Here is a 23,570-nt window from a genome sequence, read left to right on the forward strand (position 1 = left end):
GCCAGGCTCAGTCTGACACAATTTAAGGCGGTTCACAGAGCGCATCTGACGAGGGCGAGGCTGAGTAGGTTCTTTGGGGTGGAGGATAGATGTGAAAGATGTTCAGGACCCCAGCGAACCATGTCCATATGTTTTTGGTCATGCCCGGCATTGGAGGTGTTCTGGAGAGGAGTGGCGGGAGTAATATCCCAGGTGGTGAAAGTCCGGGTCAAGCCAAGCTGGGGACTAGCAATATTTGGAGTGGTGGATGAGCCGGGAGTGCAGGAGGCGAAAGAGGCCGGAATTCTGGCCTTTGCGTCCCTAGTAGCCTGGCGAATGGTCTTGCTATTGTGGAAGGAGGCGAAGCCCCCTAGCCTGGAGGCCTGGATTAACGACATGGCGGGGTTCATAAAATTGGAGAGAATTAAGTTTGTTTTGAGAGGGTCTGCACAGGGATTCTACAGGCAGTGGCAACCGTTCCTAGAATATCCCGCAGAGCGTTAGAAGAAGGCCGTCAGCAGCAGCAGCAACCCTGGGGGGGGTGAAACGAGAGACTGTTTGAAGGGATGGACGAGCGGGAGATAGCATGGAGGGTGGGGGAGAGAACGGTACACGCGGCCAAGAGCCAGTGGATAAAGCTATGTAAATATACCATCTTGCCATGTATATATCTTGCTCAGGGAGAATTTGCACTATTTTGTTACGGGGTGGGGGGGGGTGATTGTTTGTAAGGGGAAAAAGTTGTGTTGTTAAAAAACCTTAATAAAAATATTTTTAAAAAAAGGCTTTAGTGATCATGGTGGGAAGGCACTGAAACACAAACAGAAACCTCGGAAGGACCACCATTTTGACCGACTGCACTCTACCCGCCAGCGAGAGCGGTAACATGTTCCATCTTTTGAAATCCTCCTCCATTTGCTCCACCAACCTCGTCAGATTCAGTTTATGTAGAGTCCCCCAACTCCTGGCTATCTGGATCCCCAGATACCGAAAGCTCCCCTCCGCCCTCCTCAGCGGTAGGTCCCCTATCCCTCTTTCTTGGTCCCCCGCCTGTAATACAAAGAGCTCACTCTTCCCTACATTGAGCTTATTGCCCGAAAACTCCCAAAACTCCCTTAGAGTATGCATGACCTCCACCATCCCCTCCATTGGATCCGCCACGTACAGCAACAGGTCATCCGCATATAGCGACACCCGATGCTCTTCTCCCCCTCGGACCACCCCCCTCCATGACTCCCTCAATGACATGGCCAATGGTTCGATTGCCAATGCGAACAACAGGGGGGACAGGGGGCACCCCTGCCTCGTCCCTCGGTACAGTCGAAAGTACTCCGACCTCCGCCGGTTCGTCACTACACTCGCCATCGGGGCTCTGTAAAGGAGCTTAACCCAACTGATAAACCCTCCCCCAAACCCAAACCTACGCAGCACCTCCCAGAGGTACTCTCACTCTACTCGATCAAAGGCCTTCTCCGCGTCCATAGCTGCCACTATCTCCGCCTCTCCCTCCTCCGATGGCATCATCATCACGTTTAAGAGCCGCCGCACGTTAGTGTTTAATTGCCTGCCCTTTACGAATCCCATCTGATCTTCATGGATCACCCCCGGGACACAGTCCTCGATCCTCTTGGCCAGCACTTTTGCCAGCAACTTTGCATCCACATTGAGGAGCGAGATCGGCCTGTACGATCCACATTGCAGTGGGTCCTTGTCCCGCTTTAGGATCAAAGAAATTGTCGGTTCCGACATTGTCGGGGGCAGGATCCCCTCCTCTCTTGTCTCATTAAAGGTCCTCACCAGTAGCGGGGCCAACAGGTCTACGTACTTCCTGTAGAACTCCACCGGGAATCCGTCCGGTCCCGGGGCCTTCCCCGCCTGCATACTCCCCAAACCCTTGCTCAGCTCCTCCAACCCAATTGGTGCCCCCAAACCAGCCACCTCTTGCTCCTCCACCCTCGGGAATCTCAGTTGATCTAGGAATCGTCTCATCCCCTCTTCCCTCGCTGGGGGCTGGGATCTGTACAGCTCTTCATAAAAGGCCTTAAATACCTTGTTTATTTTCATCGCACTCCGAACCGTGGCTCGCCTTCCATCTTTGACTCCCCCTATTTCCCTCGCTGCCATCCTCTTACGGAGCTGGTGTGCCAGCATCCGACTAGCCTTTTCCCCATACTCTTAGGTCCCCTGCGCTTTCCTCCACTGTGCCTCCGCCTTCCCTGTGGTCAACAGGTCAAACTCCGTCTGGAGCCGTCGTCTTTCCCCAAGTAATCTTTCCTCCGGGGCCTCTGCGTATCTCCTGTCCACTCTCAAAATCTCCCCCACTAACCTCTCCCTTTCCATACCCTCTGTCTTCTCCCTATGAGCCCTAATGGAGATTAGCTCTCCCCTGATCACCACCTTCAATGCCTCCCATACCACCCCCACCCGCACCTCCCTGTTGTCGTTGGCCTCCAAGTACCTTTCGATACACACCCTCACCTTCCCACACGCCACCTCGTCTGCCAGCAGTCCCACATCCAGCCGCCACATCGGGCGTTGGTCCCTCTCCTCTCCCAGCTCCAGTTCCACCCAGTGCGGGGCATGGTCCGAAACGGCTATGGCCGAATACTCCGTCCCCTCCACCCTCGGGATGAGCGCCCTACCCAGAACAAAGACATTTTTCCGGGAGTAGGCTTTGTGTACATGGGAGTAGAAAGAAAATTCCCTGGCCTGCGGCCTTGCAAACCGCCATGGGTCCACTCCCCCCATCTGATCCATAAACCCCCTAAGTACCTTGGCCGCCTCCGGCCTCTTTCCAGTCCTTGATTTGGAGCGGTCCAGTGCTGGATCCAACACTGTATTGAAGTCCCCTCCCATTATCAGGCCTCCTATCTCCAGGTCCGGAATGCACCCCAACATGCGCTTCATGAATCCTGCATCATCCCAGTTCGGGGCGTATACGTTTACCAACACCACCCACATCCCTTGCAGCCTACCGCTCACCATTACATATCGCCCTCCATTGTCCACTACAATAGTCTTGGCCTCAAATTACACCCGCTTTCCCACCAATATTGCCACCCCTCTATTTTACGCGTCCAGTCCCGAGTGGAATACCTGTCCTACCCATCCCTTTCTTAACCTGACCTGGTCCGCCACCTTCAGGTGTGTCTCTTGGAGCATGACCACGTCCGCCTTCAGTCCCTTTAAGTGCGCGAACACTCGAGCCCTCTTCACCGGCCCATTCAGGCCCCTCACATTCCACGTTATGAGCCGGATTGGAGGGGCTCTCACCCCCCCACCCCCTCCCCGCCGACTAGCCATCTCCTTTTCTGGGCCAGTCCCGTGTCCACGCCTCCCTCACCCTCCAGTCCCCCAGACGGGGGACCCCCATCCCGACCACTGTGTCCCATTCCCTTTCGGCCAGTGCAGCAGCAACCCTTCCCCCCCCCCCCCCCCCGCTAGACCCGTCTAGTTTTTTTGCTCCCCCCATGTCACTCCCGTAAGTCAGCTGACGCCTGCTGACCCCGGCTTCCCCCGCTGTCCCATTGACCTCCCCATGTGGGAGTCTCCCAATCAATATGCATTCCTTCGTTCCCCTTCCCGCCTTTCTTCCCGCGCGCGGGAAAAAAAAAACATTTAGGTTACTTCATGTGTAGGGCCATCCAATTAAATTTAAAGGGCCTGCACACTCATAGGCTGCACTCATCAAAAGAAAATTAAAGGAATGTTGCCTTCAATCCATTTTCCTACATCCACCTGTCGAATCTAACCTTGAATATTAATATAATTTCTGCTTCAACCATTAACCCTGGATGTGAATTCCACTTTCTCACACATCCCTTGTAAATAGGTTCCTCTTCTTCTTTAACATTCCATTGTTAAATTCTACCTCTCTGATCAAATGTATGGTCAATTGACCTAATATCGCCTAATGAGGCTCAGTGTCACACTTTGTTCTATAATGGTCCTATGAAGCACCTTGAGACATTTTGTAATGTTAAAGATGCTGTATGAATGTATGTTGTTATTGAAGTAGCTCAGAACAGTAAAGATTTGATCAATAATTTTTGTACTAAGTTCACCCTGTCTTTTATATTTCATAGGCTTCATCTCTTAATGCTAATACAGCTGCTGGTGCCGTGGGACCTAGACCAGGAGCTACCATAGGGGACCAGGGAACAGCATCAAAGACACAACTACCACTCAATATGTAAGTGATCGTTCACATTAAAGCACAGTAGTCTGGATATTGCACAATTTAAAATTTGCAAGAGAGTGACGTGCGCTTGTGAATTGGGGATTGGGTTTATCAGCTGGGATTCTCCGCTGCGAGTTCGCTCTTCCAGCGAGAACAGACAATTTAGCGCTTAGCCAAAACTCCATTCACTGCAGTGGGACTGGAGAATCGACGCCGGCGTGAATGGACGGAGAATTCCAGCCATCATGTATCACCCTCCTGACTCCTTTGTACTCGCTTAACAAGATTGCAATGCATGGTCAGGTGGGATAAACCACACAGGTGTGGACCAAATGAGGTCGTCCACCAGTTTTCTCCGAAACCCTCCCACCCTTGTTAAGCAGGACAGCAATTGTCCAAATTGTAATAGCTAGGCCAAAGAGCCTGAAAGGAATTTCTGGTGGATGTGTAATTATGCTGCCAAGTTTGAACTTCAGTGAAGTGAGAATTGGTGTGGTTAGATTGAGAAGTTAGGGTACTGTTATTATAAATGAGTGAATTTCAGTTTGTTGACTTCCTTATGATTGAAGCTAAAGGTTCTATTTAGGATCAATTTAAAACGGTCTAACACCACTTAAAAGGGAATTCCTTCTGGGGACATTGAGAATCTGGTAGTGACTTACAGGCGTACCATTATATCTGGTATTGCTCGATCCAGAAATGCATCAGGTTCTATATGCAGGCTGACACAATCGGCTCTGCCTCATCACCACCTCTGTTGACCCCTCCATCTCTCTAAGTTGTCAGGCTGCTTGTGCGACATACAATAAATGGACAGAAGGTATTCCAACTAGATTTTAGAAAGATCAAAGCCACTGTCTTCATCCTCTGCCACAGTTTTGATTTACGATCTTTGACTAGAAACGTTAATTGATTCTCTCTCCAGAGATGCTGCCCTGGCCTGCTCCTGTAGCCTGCTGAGCACTTCCTGCATTCAATATTTTTATTTCAACTCTCCAGCATCCATAAGATTTGCTTTTGCAGACAGTTCACAACCTAATGTAACTATTTGACCCTGAAATAAACTTCTGACCACAGATCCGTTCCATCACCAAGACTGCCAAGTCCATCTCTGTAACATTGTCTAACTCCACTCCGGCTCAGCTGAATTACTTTAATTGTTTATGCAATGTAAGCATCACTGGTCAGACCAGCATTTAGTGCCCATTCCTAATTGCCTTTGAGAAGATGGTAGAGAGCCAGCTCCTTGAGCTGCTACATTCCATGTAGGGTAAGTACACCCACGGTGCTTTTAGGGAGGGAGTTTCAGGATTTTGACCCAGTGAAGGAAGGTGTGGTAATACCAGGTATTGCGGTACCAGAGAGGTGGATGACCATTGGCTAGACCTAGGAGTCTACCATTGGCTAACGTACATAGCACCGCCCTGAGAGGCGGGGTATAAGAACCAATGCCATCCTAGCAGCCTTCACTTTCTGTATCAAAGCTGCTGGGTACAGTTCTAGCTGATTAAAGCCTATTAGTTATGACTCACCTTGTCTCAAGAGTAATTGATTGTGCATCAATTTAATCAGCTATTACTTCTGAAAGGATGGATCTCCGCATCAAGCTGGAGTGCCTTCAGCTCATCCCCCACGCAGACAACTCCGCTGCTATTTTCAAGCATTGGCTGGCGTGTTTTAAGGGCTACCTCGACACGGCCGCCGACACCCCCACGGAAAGGCAGAAAATGCACCTTCTACGCTCGCGGGTCAGCCCTGCAATCTACCCTCTGATCGAAGAGGCGGCGAACTATGCTGCAGCTATGGAGCTGCTAGAAGGACATTACATCCGTCCTCTGAACCAGGTCTACGCCCATCACCTGCTGGCAAATAGAAGGCAGAGCCCAGAAGAAGCACTGGAAGACTTCTATCGGGCACTACTAGTGCTGGGCCGATACTGTGGCTGCCCAGCAGTTACGGGGAACGAGCACACGGAACTTTTAATTCAGGATGCTTTCGTGGCAGGTATAACTTACCCCGACATCCGCAGAAGGCTCCTTGAAATGGACACACTGGGCCTCACTGAGGCACGGGCCCTGGCAGGGTCCATGGACGTTGCGTAGAAAAACGCACTGGTTTTTGCTCCCGGACGCACGGCGCCCCCCTGGGCTGCGTGGCACCTCGTCGTGGCAGCCCCCCAGACTTTCCCGCTAAACCCGCAGGCCTGTGTGGCCCGTTTTCACTGCCGGCCAGGCCAGGCGAATCATCCCCGCTCGCGCTGCCTGGCTCGCACCGCCACCTGCAAAGGGTGCGGCAAGAAAGGCCACTATGTCGGGGTCTGCCAGGCCCGCACCGTGGCAGCGGTCTCCAGTGACTATCGGCAGCCTTTTTTTCAGGTCCAAGGCCCACCGCCGCCCTTCTATCCCCAGGCAACGTGCGACCCATGGCCGTGGCCATTTTGTGTCCCGGCCACCACGCTGGATGGGTGGGCGCCGCCATTTTTCCCTCGCCGCCGCCATCTTCGGCATCCCCGGACTCCATGTGCGACCCGTGGCTGACGCCATTTTGGATGGGGCCTCAAGCCCCCAGCACAGCCGACTCCACGGTGCCCGACCGGAATTCCCCCTTGCTGCAGCTGGCCTCCGTTACCCTGAACCAGAGTAGGCCCCGGACGCTAGCGAAAGCCACCACAACGATCGCCATCAACGACCACGTGACGTCGTGCCTGATCGACTCCGGGAGCACGGAAAGCTTTGTCCACCCCGACACGGTAAGGCGCTGTTCTCTTGTCACCCATCCCGTAAACCAACGGACCTCCCTGGCCACCGGGCCACACGCAGTGGAGATAAAGGGGTTCTGCCTAGCGAACCTCACTGTCCAAGGCAGGGAATTCCGCAATTTCTGCCTGTACGTTCTGCCGCACCTCTGCGCAGCCACCCTTTTTGGGCTGGATTTCCAGTGCCACTTACAAAGCCTGACCTTTAAATTTGGCGGCCCTATACCCCCCCTTACTGTCTGCGGCCTCGTGACCCTTAAGGTCGACCCGCCTTCCCTGTTTGCGAACCTCACCCCGGATTGCAAACCCGTCGCCACCAGGAGCAGACGGTACAATGCCCAGGACCGGACCTTCATCAGGTTCGAGGTCCAAAGGCTGTTGAAGGAAGGGGTCATCGAAGCAAGTAACAGCCCTGGAGGGCTCAAATAGTGGTGGTAAAGACCGGGGAGAAACATAGGATGGTCATCGACTATAGCCAGACCATGAACAGGTTTACGCAACTGGACGTGTACCCTCTTCCCCCGTATAGCCGACCTGGTAAACAGGATTGCGCAGTACAAGGTTTTCTCCACGGTGGATCTCAAGTCTGCCTACCACCAGCTGCCCCTCCATCATGGTGACCTCAAGTACACTACCTTCGAAGCAGATGGGCGGCTCTATCACTTTTTAAGGGTTCCCTTCGGTGTCACGAACGGGGTCTCGGTCTTCCAACGTGAGATGGACCAAATGGTTGACCGGTACAGCTTACGCGCAACGTTCCCGTATCTTGATAACGTCACCATCTGCGGCCATGACCAGCAGGACCATGACACCAACCTCCGAAAATTTCTCCAGACCGCGAATATCTTTAATCTGACCTACAATAAGGATAAATGTGTGTTTAGCACTGACCATCTAGCCATCCTAGGCTACGTAGTGCGAAATGGAGTCATAGGCCCTGACCCTGAACGCATGCGCCCCCTCATGGAGTTCCCCCTCCCTCACTGCCCCAAGGCCCTAAAGCGCTGCCTCGGCTTCTTTAGCTATTATGCACAATGGGTCCCTAATTACGCAGACAAGGCTCGACCCCTGATACAGTCCACAACCTTCCCCGCAAGTCCTTCTGCCGCATCAAAGCGGACATCGCAAAAGCCACGATGCGCGCCATCGACGAGTCCCTCCCCTTCCAGGTCGAGAGCGACGCGTCCGACGTAGCTCTGGTGGCCACCCTCAACCAAACGTGCAGACCCGTGGCTTTCTTCTCCCGCACCCTCCATGCTTCCGAAATTCGCCACTCCTCGGTCGAAAAGGAGGCCCAGGCCATAGTAGAAGCTGTGCGACACTGGAGGCATTACCTGGCCGGCAGGAGATTCACTCTCCTCACGGACCAACGGTCGGTGGCCTTCATGTTCGATAATGCGCAGCGGGGCAAGATTAAGAACGACAAGATCTTGCGGTGGAGGATAGAACTCTCCACCGACAATTACGATATCTTGTACCGTCCCGGGAAGCTGAACGAGCCTCCTGATGCCGTGTCCCGTGGCACTTGTGCCACCGCGCAAGTGGACCGCCGCCGAGCCCTCCACGAGGACCTCTGCCACCCGGGGGTCACTCGTTTCTTTCATTTCATTAAGACCCGCAACCTGCCCTACTCCATCGAGAAGGTCAGAACAGTCACCAGGGACTGCCGAATCTGCGTGGAGTGCAAACCGCACTTCTACCGGCCAGAGAGAGCGCATCTGATAAAGGCTTCCCGTCCCTTTGAACGCCTCATCATGGATTTCAAGGGCCCCATCCCCTCCACCGACCGCAACACGTACTTCGTGAACGTGATTGACGAATACTCCCGGTTTCCATTCGCCATCCCCTGCCCGGACATGACCACGACCACCGTCATCAAGGCCCTCCAGGGTATTTTTACACTGTTCGGTTTCCCCGCATACTTTCACAGTGATAGGGTGTCCTCCTTTATGAGCGACGAACTGCGTCAATTCCTGCTCAGCAAAGGCGTCGCCTCCAGCAGGACGACCAGTTACAACCCCCGGGGAAACGGGCAGGTAGAAAGGGAGAACGGAACGGTCTGGAAGACCGTCCTGCTGGCCCTTCGGTCCAGGAATCTCCTAGTCTCCCGCTGGCAAGAAGTCCTCCCAGTGGCCCTTCACTCCATCTGGTCGCTGCTCTTTACTACCACAAACCAGACACCTCACGAACGTCTCCTTGCTTTCCCCAGGAAGTCCTCCTCCGGGACCTCGCTCCCAATCTGGCTAGCGACACCCGGACCCGTCTGCTTCGGAAACATGTGAGGGTGCACAAGTCGGACCCGTTGGTAGAGAGGGTCCACATGCTGCATGCCAACCCCCAGTACACCTACGTAGCGTTCCCCGATGGCCGCCAAGACACGGTCTCCCTTCGGGACCTGGCGCCCGCCGGAGCCCCACGCGCACCCGCACCATTGCCCCCACCCCCACCCACCCCGCACCACCTGACCGGAGGGTCAGTACTACCGCCGCCCCTACCCAGTGCCGAACAGGCACCGACGCCCCCTACAGGTGCCCCTCCCCCTGCCCACTTTTCGCACCAACAGCGCCGCCTAGGGGTGACGAAGCTGCCTGGGAGGAAGACACCATGTTCCCGGAGCCACAACTGCCGGGGCCCCCACCAGGATCATCGCTGAAGCCCAGACGCTCCAGAAGGATGACCAGGCCACCCGATCGTCTGATTGCTGCACCATAAAAAAAACATTTCTGTTACCCTCGACATCACGGTACCTCCATACCTGGTCCTACCATGCAAAAGGTGACAGTAACGCTGGCCATCACCCCGCTGGGTTCTTTTTAACAGGGGGTGAATGTGGTAATACCAGGTATTGCAGTACCTGAGAGGTGGATGACCATTGGCTAGACCTAGGAGTCTACCATTGGCTAACGTGCATAGCCCCGCCCTGAGAGGCGGGGTATAAGAACCAATGCCGTCCCAGCAGCCTTCACTTTCTGTATCGAAGCTGCTGGGTACAGTTCTAGCTGATTAAAGCCTATTAGTTATGACTCACCTTGTCTCGAGAGTAATTGATTGTGCAACAATAGGGTGAAATATTTCCAAATCAGAATGGTGTCTGGCTTGGAGGTGGTCAGTTCGGGAATACACCCTGTGCACATGTGAAAAGAACGAAAATTCCTTTGTCCTCAATCTCCCAAACCTCCACGGATCCACTCCCCATGTGCTCCATAAACCCCCTCAGCTCCTTTGCTACCGCCGACATCCGCCCTGACCTCGAACTCGACTGATCTAGCCTTGGATCCAGAAACATATTAAAATCCTACCCACCCTTTCCTCAGCCTAGTCTGATCCACAACCTTCAAGAGCTATGTCTTTAAATGTGCAAACACACAAACCCTCTTGACGGACTCATTCAACACTCATATTCCATGTGATCAGCCCTGACAGGGCACTGTCAGGGTGCCTGGCTAATAGTACCAAGGTGCCCAGGAGCCAGGTTGGCACTGCCAGGAATCGGGCCTAGGGGTACCCTGTCTTTATGAGCTGGGGTGAAGGGGGTGGCTTAAGTTACCATAAGATGTAATTTGGGGCAGTGGAGGGGTCCAGAGGCTGCGGTGTTGTGTCCGAGGGTGGGGGGGTCGAGAGATCGAGACGCCATTTAAAAATGGCACCCCGATCTCTTCCTGCAGCAGGACCTTGGGGTCCTAAGCTCTTGAATGCAACTCTTCCCACCTTTAAGATGCTCCGTAGAACTTATTTCTTTGACCCCTGTGACCTCGTCCTAATATCTTGGTGTCAATTTGAAGCACATTGGGAGATTTACTATGTTAAATGCGGGCATATCAATGCAAGTTGTTGTTCGGGAGGATATTAACATTGGAACAGGGAGGATACTGTCTCATCAGAGGAGACTTAGGGGTAAGGAGTTACCCGGAAAGGGGACAGTACAGGCAGAAAGGTTTTCTCAGTAGCTCCCTAAGCAACAATGTGTGAGGAGTTTCTGGGCAAGTTGTCAACTTCTGACCCAAATGTGAGTGAAACTGGCATTGAGAGACTTCAACTACTTTCAGGTTCATATTGGCAAGCTGGAGAGACAAGATAGGTGCTCTGCTGAGGTTCACCCATTGTGGGAGTAACTCAGGCCTGGACGGGTGACCTGGTCCCAGAGTGGGGTGAGCACAGAATGGCAATACATTTGTGCATCCAGGAGCTGGATGACTTGTCAGTACTCCTGGCCTTTGCAGTGGGCACCTGTGGAGGCAGCACTTCAATCCTCACAGGAACTCAGAACAAATTCTGTGGCATGTAAAAACAGATCTGGAAGTAGGCTCAGGGGCAGATTGGAACTTTTTTCAAATAAAAAATTCAGTCAGGGATTATGTTAAAGATGAACGTCTGAGGAAAAGAAATGTAATCTTATTTCACAACAGCTTACTATATCAGCATACAGCACATGTGTTCTGCTTAATTATCAAACAGTTCTGTTTCTCCTGGCCAATCAAGCACAATTCAGTTTCATTCCGCTTATGTTGCATGGTGAATCATACAAAAACAGTTTGAACGAAGCATCCCCAGAGGGACTCGGTAAAATATTCTGATTTCACAGTACTTGTCAATGAAAGTCATTGCCAATGAAAAGTCAGATTATAGAACCTCAAGGGTAATAGCTAAAATGCACAAACTGGTACACTCCAACTCTTTGTTTTTCTGACATTGATCAAGTTTAGTGGAATATGTTGTGGCTAAGACTGGTTGTAGTTCAAAATCATGTTGGTTAACACTATTAACTCTTACCATTGTCTAACTACTAAAACAAAAGTTATGTAAATGATCATCCAGTTTGATATCTTAGTTGACATAGATTTCAATGAGTACCCATATCTAAGGTTAATTTGATGCAAGTTAAATCGACATCATGCATACTTTTGTTCTAATCCAGAATATTTGAACAACATTTTTAAATCTTAAAAAAAACCTGGATTTATATAATGGCATTTACATCCTCAAGACAACGCAATGCATTTCACAGTCAATTCGTTCTTTGGAAATGCTGTCACTGTTGTTTTGGTGGCAAAGACAGCTGGCAATATGCATAAAGAATTAGGAGTCAGCATTGGAAGAATCTGAGGGGCGGGAGTCTCCGTTTTTCCGGCGCCCGGGGGTTTCCTGACGGCGCGGGGCTGCCCCACAATGGGAAACCCCATTGACCGGCCGGCATAACGTAGAATCCTGCCAGCGGGTCGGGGCAGAAATGTGGCGCGGCGGGGCGGAGAAGCCAGCCCGAGATTTTTAGGATACAGACGTGTGCCTGTAGTGAACCACATAGCTTTTTCTCCGAGAAAAAGAAAGACTTGCGATAATATAGCGCTTTTCATGACCTTGGGACTTCCCCAAACGCTTTATGACAGATTATTATGATGATATCATACCTTGGGCTTATTTACTGTACAAGACACAAGGCACCAATCACTCATAAAGATTTGGAGAAACACATTGTGGGTTTATTTATTAAGACTAGGTACATGAGAGCAGTTAGATATGGGTATAACGTTTAATGGCATCAGAGCTGTGTGTGCCGTACCCTTCTCAAAGCAAAAGTGAAACAAATACTGGATCACATGACATTTCCCTTCAAGTGATGTTGTCCCTTAAAGGCACATTGCAACAAGTCACAACCAATTAAGTACTTTCTTTGAAGTGTAATAATCACTGTTGTAGTGTAGAAAATGCAGCAGCCGATTTGTGCACATCCAGTTCCATGAACTGCAATGTGACAATGATTAGATAATCTGCTTTTTTGTGTCCCTTCAAGGACCAGTATTGGCCAGGGCATTGTGGATAACTCCCCTGCTCTTCTTTGAGATTGTATGATGGGACCTTTTACATTCACCTGAGATGGCAGATTGGGCCTGGATGTCAGTTTAATGCATTATCTGAAAAAGCAGCGCCTCTAACAATGCAGCACTCCCTCAGTACTGTATTGGAGCGTCAGTCTTTTATTGTGCTTAAGTCCTGGAGTGGGACTTGAACCCACAATCTTCTGGCTCAGAGGCAAGAAGATTTGGAGGCAAGAATGCTGTGGCTAAGCCATGGCTGACACAGGACACAGATGTCAAATTGGGCAAATTGTAGTTGTTTTAATTTATTGGTAACCAATCACTCATCATGCTCTAAAGTTACAACATCTTTCCAAACACAGGTGGGTTATACGCATGAGCATTAAAACTGCTGTGAGATAAACTGTGGGGCTTTTATTGTACAGGCCTGCTTCACAAGGTTGTTCTTACTTTCACCTTGTTGTCCTCGTGCTGTTAGAATTGTCCTGGTTACACTGTGGATGTTTTTTAAACAGCAACGAACGCACAATGATCTGAAAAAAGAACACAGCTGCTACATGCAAGAGTGACTCAGACCCTTGCGCTATTCGTTGTTTGGAATGTGAAGGGGCTTCAGCTTCACCCAGCATCCTGAAACACTGGAGATCTTGTTGGAACATAGTTTAGCATGCATAGTTTATTTTTAAAAAGATTAATTTTTGCTGCAAGTTACTTGTGGTGGGTGAATAACAATAATGCACTTCACTACCTGTGTAGGAGCTGTGTCATTGAAAGTCAACGGGTTTTGGTCTGTACAGTATCAGAGTAAAAGTGTAGAAAACCCGTGGACAGTTTAAATTCTGTCTTGGCCAAAAGCATGGCTTCCATACTGTGAGGAAACCCTTCCTGAAATGTGGGGAGAGAGTTGAGTTAATAAAGGCTTATAGCTTTTATTCCCCTGCTGCTTCTGTTCACATCACCTATATGTTTTTTTGTCCCATTTTGCTGCCTCCTTTTACCATGTCCTGCTGCTCCTATCCTTTCCAATCAAATGGCCAACCCTTTCTCCTGCTACCCCCTACCAAGGAAAACCCAATGTCATTAGTGGCAAATAGCTTTACGTTATTTAAAATTGCAAGGAGTGCATTTTTAGCTTTTACAGTCAGACAAAGAACTGGCAGTAGCAGCTCATTCACCTGTAATCGGAAGGTCGGGTGCATTATGTTGCAGGCAGCCAATCTGTCTTTCCACCTACTAATGAAAGTTAATATCTACACATTTGTGTCAGATTGACTCATATAGAGAAAATCCATGGGGTCAATTGCTCTTCCTCATCTCCATCCTCATCTTCCACACCAGCCTCCATATTCAAGGGATCACCCTCCACCATTTCTGCCATCTCCAGCATGATTCCACCAACAAACATATCTTTTCCTCCCATTTCAGCATTCCGAAAATGCCATTTCTTCTCCTCAGCCTGCCCCAACACCCATTCCCCTTCCCACAGAAGATGTTACACCTTCTCTTTTATCTCCTCCTTTCTCACCTTCAAATGACCCAAACGCTCCTTCCAGCTGAAATAGAGATTTACTTGTACTTCTTTTAATTCAGTATACTGTACTCACTGCTCTCAATGTCGTCTCCTGTATAATGGGGAGACCGAAACACAGATAGGGTGGCCCTAAGCTGCCACTAACCTGTCATTTTAATTCTCCTCCTTGCTCCCACTCTTACCTTCCTGCCCTCAGCTTCCTGCAAATGTTTCAGTGAAGCTTAAAGCAACCTTGAGGAACAACATTGCATTTTTCTACTGGACACGTCAGAACGCAACACGGAGTTCGACAATTCTAAATCATAATCTTGACCCCATGTTATTTCCTTTTTCTTTATTCGCTCGTTTTTCTTTCTCTCGAGTTTCTTTTTACCTTTCCTCTTCCTTTGGCCAACAGCTATTCATGATCCAGCAATTCAGATCTCCTCTGGACACATCTTTTGTGTCTTTACTTGGGCCCATCATTGCTCCCTTTGGCCTTGCCCCAAATACCCTTTTGTCACTTTATCACTCTTCTCCTCCAACCTAGCAGAGAATTCTCCTTTTTTGTCACACTTACCCCCATCCACTTTCTCAAAACATATTACCCTTCTCTCTTTTCCCAGTTCTGATGAAAGGTCACAGATCTGAACCATTAGCCAGGATTTAGGTAGGACCAGTCATGGGCGGGATGGAAACTTTGGAGGGGTAGCGGAGGGACTGGAAAATCGTGACCATTAATTCTGTTTCTCTTGCCACAGATGCTGCCTGACCCACTGAATATTTCCATTTTCCCTGCTTCTATTTAAGACTTCCAGCATCCATAGTGCTTTGCTTTTGTCCCTAAGTTCTGGAATTCTCCCTCCAATTTCTCCGTAGTCTCTCTGTCTTCCTTTTAAGATGCTCTTAACACTGACCTCTTTGATCTGTCCTATTATCTCTTTCTGTGATTCAGGATAAAATATTGTTAGATGATGCCAATTAGCACTTTGGGATGTTTTACCATGTTATTGGTACTGTAAAAATGAAAGTTGTTGCTGCACAAAAGATATGGGGCTGGATTCTCCACTTCCCCAGTCGCATGTTTCTCAGCAGCCTGCTGTTCGCTGGCAGCGGGATTCGATCGTCCCCTGCTTGTCAATGGAATTTCCCATTGTAACCACCCCACACCGCCAGGAAATCCGTGGGTGGGTACCCTGCATCAGCGGGAAAAGTGAATCCCAATGATGGAGAATCCCAACCATGATTGTTGCAAGACATGTAGCACTGATCTGCCAGAATTTGCTCAGAGTTGGTCCCACTCTGTTGCTATAACTTTTTGGAAGTGCAGTCAAGACCTCATGTAATTTTCAATGAGCAACAGTTTTCTTCATGGGGAATTTTTGGAACGATATTTAATATTTTTGTTCAGCTTTTCTCACTGCTAGAAAAATAGAGAGAAAAGCATTTCTCCTTGTATCAATTATCATTTTTTTCTCCAGAAACAGAGTAAATGATATGAACACCCCACATTGAGAATTGCCTGAAATCTCACTTCTTCCATTGAATTCTGCCAGTTCTCCATTAGGCTCGTGATTGCTTCATCATTGTGGGGTACTGGAGTGGGAGAACAAGAAGCAGTAGCTGCCCGGTATTATCCCACAGCTGCATACCCCTGGTCACAGAAATAGCATTCATTATTAATGCGCGGCGGGATCTATAGACTATTGCAGCAAGCTAATAGGAGATTGTACATTTTAACTTTCCATATGACGCATTTTGTAACTCCAGATATATGGCCATGTATGCCTACAAGCCACAAAAAGCAGATGAGCTGGAGCTGCGGAAAGGAGAGATGTATCGTGTAATTGAGAAATGTCAGGATGGATGGTTCAAAGGCACTTCACTGAGAACTGGAATGTCTGGTGTCTTTCCTGGAAATTATGTGACTCCTGTCTCCAGGTGGGTGCGTGAGCAGATCCTGTGACATTAAGAACAGCCACAGAAACCCATGCCCAAATTCTACTGTCTAACGGAATCATTGATGATATCGGGACTAATTAAAGGAAATTTAAAAAATATATATATTTGATTGAGTAAAGAAGTAAAGATACTAGGACGGGCAAACATTTACTACCATGTGGTGTCTGTTTTGTTTTAGAGCTCCCTTTGGAGCAGCTCAGTCAAAACATGCAGTGCCAGGAGGTGCTGTACAAACCATAAAAGGAAGCTCCCCATCAGGTCATTCTGCAAGCAGTCTTGTGAATAATGGCGTGAGGCCCATTCCTCCTGTTGCCATCTCCCCTGTTCAGCCACAGCTTCACACGTCCACTCCGCAGATCAACAACTGCTTGCGTTACTCAGGGCAGCAAACTGTCAACCAAGCCCGCAGTGCAATGCAGATGGGTAAGTAAGCCACACCATTGAAGCTCCCTTCCAATCTAATTATTCCATTGGATTGGCTAAATGGTGTACTGTCTGTTGTTCTTGTAGTAATCAACTTCATCAATTCATCTTATATACAGTACAGAAACAGGCCTCCCAACCCAACAAGTTCCTGCTGGTGTTTATGTCTATATTGACTTACTCCCACCTAATTCTATCAGCATATTCCTTTCTCCTTACTGTGCTACCTAGCTTCTCCTTAAATGCATCTCTGTTCTTTGACTCAACTACTTCATGTGTAGCGAGTTCCACGTTCTTTTAAAAAAAAAAAAATTTAGAGTACCCAATTACCTTTTTTCCAATTAAGGAGCAATTTAGCGTGGCCAATCCCCCTAACTAATCTGCACATTTTTGGGTTGTGGGGTTGAGACCCGCGCAGACATGGGGAGAATGCGCAAACTCCTCACAGACAGTGACCCAGGGCAGGGATCGAACCCGGGTCCTCAGCGCCGTAGGCAGCAGTGCTAACCACTGTGCCACTGTGCCGTGCCGTCCTACGAGTTCCACATTCTAACCACTTTTTGGATAAAGATGTTTTTCCTCAAATCCTCTGAAAGTTAGAGTTCTACCTTTACCCTTGGCTTAACCAGTCAGTAAGCGATACGTGAAACAGCTTTCCCTGGGAGACTCACTGTCCTCTGGTGGATAACCCTGGACAGGTTTGTCACTCGGACAGTCTTGTATCCCACAGTGATCAGCCCCAGGGCTTTTGAAATTTGAAATTCAATAAATATACTTCAAATGTGAGTTGAATGCTTTGGGTGATATTTAGTTTAATATCACAGTGCTACAATTTTTCGAAAGTTTATTTTTAAAGGGAAGACTTTATAGAGGAGTCAGCGTCTGTTTTGAGAGCATGAATAGGCGATACCTCAGGGTGCAATGAAGGAGCAGAATGGGTGTTCCTTCATCACTGCATTACTTAACATGGCAACTTTAACTTTGTGGGAAAAGAATTTGGCATTTTTTTAATTGAAGAGAACCTCATATTTTTATCTCAAAACAAGTGACGCGGTAATACAGTTCAAAGCAATTTGCATCATGTTCATGACACAAGTATTTTCTTTTTCCAGAAGCTGCATGGTTCCAGCATATTCTGATTTAATTATATAGAAATTTGAGAATTTTTAACCAATTTTTTGGAGATTGAATTATTTGATTCTATCCATTTGTAATAAATCTCCTTGACTGCTACTGACAGAATGAATCATTTTCTGTTGCATGGGGACTCTGCCTCCAGACAGCTCAAGGGTGTGAAGTGAAGAGACTCCCAATGTAGTGGTGCCCAAAGTCAAACTTAAAATTCAGGTCTTATTTTTTTTCTTAAGAAAATAAAATAATTCCGATTTTTTTTTTTTCTTCCTTTCGCTTGTAGCTTATTTTTTGAAAAAAAAAACTCCTGTATGATTTACAGTTCTAGAAACATAAAAGAAAAATAGATACCTTGTGTGTATCAGCAGATTACTATTCAGCTTGTATATTTATTACGTAATATTGTTTGAATGTTTTTATGAAAAGTGAACAGAAGGAGAAAATGAATAGTAATGCAGTCTACCTGGGTCTTTGATTCTGCTCTGAGCTCCATGCAATGGCACAGCAATACCCAGCTGGGGATGGAAATGGAGATGTATGTAGCGAACCAGCATTGTTTGTGGGAGCAACAGTCCTTCTCTTGCCTTTTGATTGTTTCTTTTACTCTTTACATCTGTATAATGAAAGCTATTTTAATGTGACGTCCTTGTCATCCGCTGCAAATTACTCCTGCCTTTACGAAAAGTATAACCTGAGTGCAACATTTCAGATACCCTCATTATTATCCATGTTTCCCAGCTGGAACTGTATAGCCACATTGTACTGCATTTGTTAAAGGTTAAATGGTTTTATGTGACCCAAAACATTTAACTAAGTAGTTTTGAAAACCCTTGTTTTAAGATAAGTATTATCTCTATTATCCAGGTATGGGAAAGGTTTAAGGGGAATATTGCAATTTAAGCATTTTAGTTTGTATCACATATGACCACAGGCAGCCTCACTTAGAATCAGGAATTTTATTGTGTAGGAAAACCCCCAGTGGGAATCTGCATCATAGTGTGGACAGTCTGAGCAAGCAACATCCTGAATAATCTGTTCCAGAAGGTGCTCAGACTCACCAGCTTTTTGCTATCTCTTCCATTTTATTTTTGCAGTCCATCCTGCCGTTCAAGCGCTTGAACGTCCTACAGCAACTGTACCACCACTAAGAACACAAAGCCCCCCCACCCGCATCCCAGCCACTGTGGTGCGACCACAGCCAATGACCTCACCGCAGCAAGTCTATCAACCCGCTGGAGCTCCTGGTGCTAGGCCAACCATTTCACTCACCTCCGCAGCGGTAGCAATTACCCCCCCAAATGTCAATGCAGCCAACCTGAATGGGGACACAATGAGTGCTTCAGCAAATACGTCAGTGACTTCCAGCCCATCAAATTCCACACCTTCTGTGCCCAAATTGGAAGAGCGGAAAAATGAAAGGGTGAGACTTATCAGTATGCTGTTCAATGTGTGGGTTTTTATCTAATCTTTCATTCTTCTACCTTACTTTTTGTGCTATAATTAGAGAATGGACAGCAGATTGTGCTGAATCTTTTCACCATGCCATTCGCAGACTGACAACAAAGTCATTTATCACATAATCAGGCTCATTCGTGGAAGTATTTGCTTTTCTTTACCGACCATGCTATTTCTAATATCTGTAGTAACTGAATTTATTTTTCTTGTGTCACTGCTACCCTGAAGCCAATTAATTCTATTTGGATAGAGTTCGAAGGAGGGCATGTAGTCCTCTACTACCTCCTTGACTAGCCATTCATCAATGGTTAGACCTAATCAGCAAGTAACAACCAACCATTGAAATGAAAGGAATAGTTTTAATATTTACTTCATGGGATGTGGATATTCCTGACAAGGCCAGCATTTGTTGCCGATCCCTAATTGCCCTTGAAAAGAGTGGCTCGTGAGGCATTTTCGGGGCAATTAATAGTCAACCACATTGGGTGGAATTTTGTATTCTGTGCATTCTGTGTATTCTGAGTGTTGGCTGAGGCGGGGAAAACGGCGTGCAGCTCTCCCGTGCACAGCCGAGTTTTCTCTCCAGATATTATGGTAAACAGTGCACAAAAAATCTGGGGGTTGGTCTTCACCGTTACGCAGATGTCCTTCACTAAAGGGCATTAATTAATCATTGGGTTTTTATAACAGTAGTCACAATTACTAGCTTTAAAGTCCAGATTTTGTTCATTGAGTTTAGCTACTGTCATGGGATTTGAACCACTGCCCCCCAAAGATTAGCCTGCGATAATTACTAGTTGAGTGACATTACCACTAGCCACCATCTCCCCAACCGTCTGGTGTGATCTGACTAAACTGTCACCATTGCATCCACATTTTCAGGAAGGATCATTGGCTAATTGTCAGGAGAAAGCATCTGGATTGGTTTTGTCCTTCACAATTTTGAATATGCTGAGCCAACTGGAGATTTTTCATAGCCACTTTTTTGTTGTTGACTCACCTACCACAGACTACAGATTGATGTTAATCTATTCTACTCTGTATGACCAAGTACCACACCATGTCATACCTTCATCTGTTAATTCATTCAGGATCTCTAAAAGTAGTTACTTTGCTGATTAGATTTACAGTATTTTAGTCTCCAGAAAATCTATGGTTTTCACCTTGGGAGAGTCTTTGTCACTCCAATGCCAATGTAGAAAGATAGGGCGCGATTCAACGGAAAAAATTCAAAGTCCGGTTTTGGGCGCATTGACAGGGTGTTTCATGATGCCGCGTTGGCAAGATCACGACCCGCATTCAACTGCACTTAGTGCCAAAAGTGAGCCCCTTGAGATTCTCGATATTAGTGGCTGCCGCGCCATCTGATTCGTTTGACTTGCTACTCAGCAGCTCGCGGCTAACAAGAGGGAGCTGCCTTTAAATGTTCCTTCACCACTGACTCCCAGTCAACACACATGTATGGCAGAGCGCAGACCTGCTCCTCGCTTTGGGGATGGCAAGCTGGCCAGGCTTCTGGATACTGTGGATGAGACCTGTTCCCCCAAGGGGGTTGGAGAACCAACAGCAGGGTGAGAAATGCCACCTGGGAGGCAGTGGCAGCAGCTGTCAGTGCTGGCAGCATGACAAAAAGGACCGCTGTCAAATGTAGGAAGAAGACCAACAACCTCCACCAAGCTGCAAGGGTAAGTTACCACCACTCTCCTGACATCATTTCTATCTGCCACCCCTCAAATTCCCAACCCCCCCCCCCAATCCACTGGCTGGCACCCCACACTCCCCAAAAGTCTGATCTTCAATGAGCTGCGAGGGTAAGTTACCAGCTCTCTCCTGGCATCAGTCCTGCATAGAAAGCAAAGAGTGGGGATTAATGGATGTTTCTCTGGTTGGCAATCAGTAACTAGTGGTGTCCCTCAGGGATCAGTGTTGGGCCAATAATTGTTCACAATATATATAGATGATTTGGAGTTGGGGACCAAGTGCAATGTGTCCAAGTTTGCAGACGACAATTCAAAGTCTGACCGCACTGACTCGTGCCGACTGGGTAGGTCCCATATGTTTTATGCTTCCTAAAGCATATGCTACCCTTTGGGATTCCAGTATAATTGGGAAGGATCAAACAGGGCGGCTGGCGTGTTACATTAAATCTAGGCCATCACCATCCTTTAAACCTGTTCATATTATATCCAGCTGATCTCCAATCTAACACATCGTGTGTATCTTCACCATGCCCTGATTATTCCGTCTTAGGGCCCACTTGGCTATCTCATTACTGGTGAATGGGATAGGTCGCAAGGGGATGCCCTCCCCCGAACATCTGGGAATTTGTGTACAAACCCAACAACTGGATTTATTTACCCTCTCTGCGTATGAGTGAGACATGTATAATCAAGGTGTTAGTGTTCAGTTTACCCTTTACATGATGTTGGATTAATATGATAATATAAAAACATCAACGTCGTCATTCTCTTCGAAGCAGCGTTTCGCTAGTACTCTTAAAGTTCTGTATGATGTAGTTTACACCGAGTTGCGTGGATCCAATCTGGCTTTTCTTTTACTTTAACGGCTGTTCGGGTTGTTAGCAGCACTTGGTGGGGTCCATTCCACCTCGGAGAAAAATAATCTTTGTTTAGTGCTTTCACATATACTTGATCTCCAGGTTTAAAGGGTGTGTATTTCCCTCTTTTGGATGCATCTGAGCCTGTTGCACCTTTGCATGTATTTTTCCAGCGGTCTCGCACATAGCTTGGGCATATTTTAGTGATGCCTCATCTGCCCAAATTAAGGCTACTGCCGCTAATGTCACTGGGGTTTTGTTCCAGTTGTCATAGGACGTCCCATTAATATCTCATACGGGGTTAAGCCTGTATTGCGATTTTTCAGATTTTTCAGGGCATAAATTAATTACTATGGGTATGGCATCTGGCCATAGCAGCCCATTATGTTGACACACTTTTGTGACTGCACTTTTAATTATTCCATTCACCCTTTCCACCATTCCGGAGGATTACGGCTGATATGGGATATGCAATTTCCACTCAAATCCCATGGCTTCTGTTAGGGCTTTGGTCAATTTTGCTAGTGAAATGAGTTCCCCTGTCACTGTTAATACCCATCGGTATTCCAAACCTAGGTATTATTTCCTTCAATGGAATATTTACCACTGTTCTAGCATTGTTTCTTTTTGTCGGAAAAGTCTCTACCCACCATGAAAACATGTCCACTATCACCAGCATGTATTTGAATCCTTTAGCCATCGGCATTTGTACAAAATCTATCTGCAGATTTTCAAAAGGCATTTCGGGCTGTGGGAGATGATCAAAGACAGCGGGTGTTTTGCCCCGATTAGTCCTCTGACAAATCATACATATGCGGGCTACTTTTTCAATTGTTACCGTAATACCTGGAGCATACCATTGTTGACATATTGCATGTGTCATCCCTCCTTTGCCCACATGAGCCAGCCCATGGGCAAGGCGGCATAATGGCAAAAACAGACTCCTGGGGCATACTGCGCGGGTATCGGGGTGGACCCAGAGCGGATGGCTGTCTTGGTAGCAACCGGCTTTGAGCCAGGAGCGATGCTCCTGTGGGAGGCTTGCTCCTGTGCCTGCTTTAACTTTGGTTCTGTTATGGTGGACGGAAGTTCTACTACAGCAGCTTGCAATTGTGGCTGCTGTTTGAGAGCCACTTGTTTGGCTATTTTATCAGCAAATCTATTACCGCTGGAGACTTCATCGTCTGCAATAATATGCGCATCGCACTTTAAAACGGCTATCTTGCTGGGCAGCTGTACAGCATCTAGTAAGGTTAAAACCAATTTAGCATGTTTAATAGGTTGGCCGGAGGAAGTTATGAACCCCCTGTTTTTCTATAATTGGCCAAAATCGTGTATCACCCCAAAAGCGTATCGCGAATCAGTATAAATATTGACTGTCTTACTTTTAGCTAGAATACATGCCCTAGTAAACGCGAATAACTCAGTCGCTTGGGCACACGTTCCCGAAGGCAGTGCACAAGCTTCCACTATCTCGAATGGAGTTACTATTGCATAGCCGGCCAGGAGGGTCATATCATTTGGTCAGTTTGCTGACCCATCGGTGAAAAAGATGATGTCTGGATTTTCGAGTGGGTGACTCAATAGATCAGGGCGAGGGGTTGTGGTGGCTTCAATCAATTGTACACAGTCATGATGAAACAAGTGTTCTTTTTCCGAGGGCGCGAGTAAGAGTGTAGCAGGGTTGATAGCTGGTGCTTGCTAGTAGGTAAAGTTAGTCTTAGTGTGTCGAGCTGCTGTAAAATGCTGCGTTGTGGACGAATTAAGCACGCAGCAAAACAGAGTGAGGAACCAATACTGTACAC

At 47.8% G+C, this 23,570-nt stretch overlaps 1 protein-coding gene across 1 annotated transcript in view; it reads left to right on the plus strand.

Annotated features, from left to right (window-relative positions):
- The window catches only part of LOC140391806 (E3 ubiquitin-protein ligase SH3RF3-like), a 597,301-nt gene that overhangs the window by 505,562 nt on the left and 68,169 nt on the right, over window positions 1-23,570 (plus strand). Inside the window, exons 5-8 of the mRNA XM_072476706.1 lie at window positions 4,065-4,171; window positions 16,008-16,178; window positions 16,378-16,622; window positions 18,848-19,173. Of these exons, the coding sequence (XP_072332807.1) occupies window positions 4,065-4,171; window positions 16,008-16,178; window positions 16,378-16,622; window positions 18,848-19,173 (849 nt within the window). The remainder of the gene's footprint in view (window positions 1-4,064; window positions 4,172-16,007; window positions 16,179-16,377; window positions 16,623-18,847; window positions 19,174-23,570) is intronic.

The sequence above is a fragment of the Scyliorhinus torazame genome, chromosome 15 (genome assembly GCF_047496885.1).
Source record: "Scyliorhinus torazame isolate Kashiwa2021f chromosome 15, sScyTor2.1, whole genome shotgun sequence".
NCBI lineage: Eukaryota > Metazoa > Chordata > Chondrichthyes > Carcharhiniformes > Scyliorhinidae > Scyliorhinus > Scyliorhinus torazame.